This window comes from Propithecus coquereli, unplaced genomic scaffold, assembly GCF_000956105.1.
Source record: "Propithecus coquereli isolate 6110/MARCELLA unplaced genomic scaffold, Pcoq_1.0 Scaffold51, whole genome shotgun sequence".
NCBI classification, from domain to species: domain Eukaryota; kingdom Metazoa; phylum Chordata; class Mammalia; order Primates; family Indriidae; genus Propithecus; species Propithecus coquereli.
Window position 1 is genome coordinate 4,197,939 of NW_012150952.1, and position 1,327 is coordinate 4,199,265.

Sequence of the window (1,327 nt, forward strand, 5' to 3'; positions counted from 1 at the left end):
TGAAAAAGTTACCAAAGTAAAAATGACAATTTTTGAATGAAAAACAAGTTTTCTTTTTATAAAAATTACATTTTTTTTAAAATACAAGATCCTTTTCAATGTTGTTATATCCTGGTAGCAACAAGAAATTTGGCTTTTTTTTTTTTTGCCAGAGACTTCAGCTTTCAGTCCAATGAGTTAGTAGCAAATTCCACTAATATTTCAGTTGGATCTTGAACTATTTTTTATACCACAAGCTTCTTCTGTTTTATCCTTGAATTAAGAATATACAGCCTTTTTCCCCCTGATATTTATGCTGACACACTAAAACAAAAAGCAATAGGCTGGACACATTAAAGTATCTCAAGTACTTCAGAGGTCAGAGTTCCTTTGAAGCACCTTAACACATCACTTTATGAATCAAGGACAATGTGGCATAATGGAAGTATTTCTCTTAAGAGACTTTGCAGTAAGACCAGAAGTATCTCTGCTGGGAAATCAAAATGTCATTAGTGGAAACTGCAAATTTAGACCTCAGTGAATGTGGTTGTCATTTGACTCAGTTCTGTTGTAAAATGAGATTTTCCAGTTCATCTGCAGAACGCAATAAAAATGCAGCTGATTCTCGATATCCTGCAACAAGCTGTCTCACAGCATTGATTTCAGTTGGACTCAGCTGGGGTCTGGAGTTTGAACTGCTGGAGGATCCTGAGCTGGTCGCCAACTGCCTCTTCATGCTGAGATCAGTGGGTCCTAGGGAAAAAATCATAACAAAATCAGACATGAATAATATTTTTTCTAGCACCTTGGATGTGAGCACTCAATGAATTACTGTTGAATTAATTCATGAAGTCTTTCATGAGAAGCTAGCGATATCTTCAATCAAATACATCTGCTCTCAGTAAGAATAAAGAGCACTGTGATGCTGAGTGGCTGGGGATTTCTCTCTGATGCCCTGGCCAGCCTCTGGCAATCACCTCTTACCATGGAAAGATGGTGACAACCTTCTTTGACCATGTGCTTTTTGGAAAATTCAATTTTAAGTCTGTCTTCCACATGTTGTAGCATAAAATGATGAGAATTACAAACATTTTTCATTTGCTGCATTCATTTACAGATATTTTAAACCCCACCAATACATAATTTTTAAAAAATCCTAGATTGTGATAATAATGACTCTAGAGTACACATTAGTCAATTTAGCAAGAAGGAATCTGAGGGACTTTAGTAACACGTTTAAAGTTTGACAACTTAAGTGGCACAATAAGAAGTTGACTTAGATATTTTTTCATTTCAAGCACGTTAGAATTTGCTTTAGAAGTATAATAAGTGATTAGTGTAAACAGTA

The 1,327-nt window shown here is 35.2% G+C and overlaps 1 protein-coding gene across 1 annotated transcript in view; it reads right to left on the bottom strand.

Moving 5' to 3' along the window:
• Positions 1–134: 134 nt before the first annotated feature.
• NOL4 (nucleolar protein 4) overlaps positions 135–1,327 on the bottom strand; it is a 478,468-nt gene continuing 477,275 nt past the window's right edge. Inside the window, exon 10 of the mRNA XM_012656576.1 lies at positions 135–732. Coding sequence (XP_012512030.1) covers positions 539–732 — 194 coding nt within the window. The 3' untranslated portion in view covers positions 135–538. The remainder of the gene's footprint in view (positions 733–1,327) is intronic.